Genomic DNA, 2,553 nt, shown 5'->3' with positions numbered 1-2,553 from the left:
TATAATGACGCCAATGTATCTGTTTTACTTTGCTTATAGTCACTGTCCCTACAGGCTCCGAAAATATTTGAATACAGTAGTTTCTGCATATTGCCGAAAACGCATTCAGTGATGGTTATTGTTAAGGCTAACATTATGGCTACAGTCTGCTACAATGTGACAACTTGGAGCGTGGCCAACCCTATGATGATTTTGAGCCCTATTGGCAGCGGCTGCAAGCACCACTGCTCGGCAGCAGTTTGCTGAGTGAGCTTATAATGAGAGCCTCTATTATGCGGCGGTTGATGTCCAAGACTTTGATCAGGGTCTTGATAGCCATGCTCTTAACGCTGAACTTAATGAGGACGACGATATTGCTAATTACGAACAGAACGATGATGAATTTAATGTGTCTAATACTACGATGATGAAGGCGATGCATTGTAGCGTAAAGTTGAGATTGGCTCAAACACAAAGTAGAAGAAGTCAAAGCAGGCTACGAAGTCAGACAGAAGACTCGACGCAAAAATCATCGGTTGGCAAAGCGTCTTCCCATATAAATGAGTCGTAAATAAGTTTAGCGTGTAAACAGATGACCATAAAATATTTGTGATTGTTTGGCTTTTGTTGAGTGAAATTTATAAACAAAAGATTTCACCACTGAGCTTTGTTTAGCATTCAGCTAAATATGCAAAAGCACCGCTGGCGACATTTAGTTGGTCAGCGAACTCGCAGCAATATGATACAAAGAGCTACGCTTTACTTTATTATTGCTTTTGTCTCCTGTCTCTTGTTGGAAGTTAATGCCCTACGTGTGAATTTGGAAAAGGAATCACAACAGCGCACAACATTACCCTTGCTATTATTGCTAAGTAATCCGTTGGCATTGCCACTGGTAACCACAGGTGGACTGAGGCCAGGAGTTCCTCTAAGACGACCCCAAGGTGGGTCTACTCAGGACTTGGGGCAAGTGTCTTCAGATGTGAAGCAAATGGATGAGGTTGCAGGCACAGATGCAAATGATCAAATCCGTGAACAGTTCATTCAGGGCGTGTTGCAGGGACTACAATCGATGAGTGGACCAGGACCCACCATACAGCCCGCGGTGCTGGCGGACTTTCTACAGCAGGCGATGGCGTCAGAGACCACCAGTACGCAACCTGTACAAAAACTAGCTCATAGACCTATCAGTGATGAAAGCAGCAATGACAATGACCCCGACTACGATTACATCGACTTTAAGAATGGCTCACGCATTCAATACGAGCTTGATAATGATCAACAGTTAAACAATACAACGATCCAGCAGCCGGCAGCAGTTGCTCCTCTAAATTACGGCTACTACAGCTCACAGTTGTTTGGTTGAAATTTAGACTAGCTGATGCCGGATCAAAACTCATTAAGTCGAAGTTATATTCAGCAAATGCTCTTTTTATAAGTCGAAACTCATAAAGCTAAGATGTATATTGTATTTTTTTGATTTAATTTAATTGGAGTCTAATTTTTAGATAAGAAGTCAGGCGATTCAAAAAGCAGCTGCGTAGCTTATTTAAACAATCGAGCTACGGTTCTGACAGCTCAGTTCTGGTCGAGCTTCTGCGACGTGAAGTCGCGAATATTCAATAAAGAAATTAGGCAAAATGTTAAGCAGTCGAGTGTGGCTCCTACTTCTACTAGTTTTGTTAGCTGTGCCTGCTTGGGCTCAGTTTCGAATTCCAGTATGGAATATTCGTGATATAGCTGGAACTGTGCCCAGACAATCAAGTGACCAGCAGTCGGATGAGGATGAAGAGCAGGAACTGGAAACTCTCAGAGACAACTTCAATCCATATTACTGGAATGTGTATTACAATAATAATTATTGGGATTACTACAACTATTATTATAATTTGGCAGCCTACAACTATTATCTTCATCAGCAAAGCTTAGCTTCAGAAGCTAACCAACACACCGCAACGGCAAGGCCAACAACTTCGGCAGCAATTCCTATTTCCACTGGAATGGCAACCACTTCGGCAGCAAATCCTATTTCCACTGGAATGGCAGCCACTTCGACAGCGATTCATACTTTCACCGACACTTCGACAGCGATTCCTACTTCCCCTAGAGTTCCGACAACCTCAACTGCAATACATATTTCCAGTGGAATGATAGCAACTTCGGCAGCGATACCTACTTCCACTGATGCGTCGACATCCACTTCTATTTCTACTGAAACTTCGATTCCCACCCCCACTGGAATCTCAATTACCTCAACTGTAGTATCTACCTCACAGGATATTCCTACATCAACAGCATCGCCAACTACATCAAGTGCGCTTCCAAAAACGTCTACAGCTGTTCCCACCTCAACAGACACCTCCAAAACAGTCCCCAGCGCAACAACTTTGCCCAATACCTCCGCAGCTTTACCCACATCAACAGCCTTGCCAACTACCGCACCAGCTATTGCTACATCAACAGCATTGCCAACTATCTCACCAGCTGCTCCTAAATCTACCGCATTGCCAACTACCTCAAGTGCTCATCCAACAACGTCGACAGCTGTTCCTAAATCAACAAGCACCTCGAAAG

At 43.6% G+C, this 2,553-nt stretch overlaps 1 protein-coding gene across 1 annotated transcript; it reads left to right on the top strand.

Moving 5' to 3' along the window:
• Nucleotides 1-718: 718 nt before the first annotated feature.
• Nucleotides 719-1,345, top strand: LOC116804948. The gene has a single exon (XM_032734046.1). The coding sequence runs from the start codon at nt 719-721 to the stop codon at nt 1,343-1,345; it is 627 nt and encodes a 208-aa protein (XP_032589937.1).
• The last annotated feature ends 1,208 nt before the right edge of the window (nt 1,346-2,553 follow it).

Source organism: Drosophila grimshawi, unplaced genomic scaffold (genome assembly GCF_018153295.1).
Source record: "Drosophila grimshawi isolate 15287-2541.00 unplaced genomic scaffold, ASM1815329v1 contig_1369, whole genome shotgun sequence".
In the NCBI taxonomy this organism is placed as follows: Eukaryota; Metazoa; Arthropoda; class Insecta; order Diptera; family Drosophilidae; genus Drosophila; species Drosophila grimshawi.
The sequence above is the reverse complement of the archived record's forward strand: the minus strand, read 5'-3'. Positions and strand labels throughout refer to the sequence as shown.

What these genes read in the sequence shown, in the direction of transcription:
- LOC116804948 (XM_032734046.1), top strand. Translation starts at nt 719, where the DNA reads ATGATACAAAGAGCTACGCTTTACTTTATTATTGCTTTTGTCTCCTGT.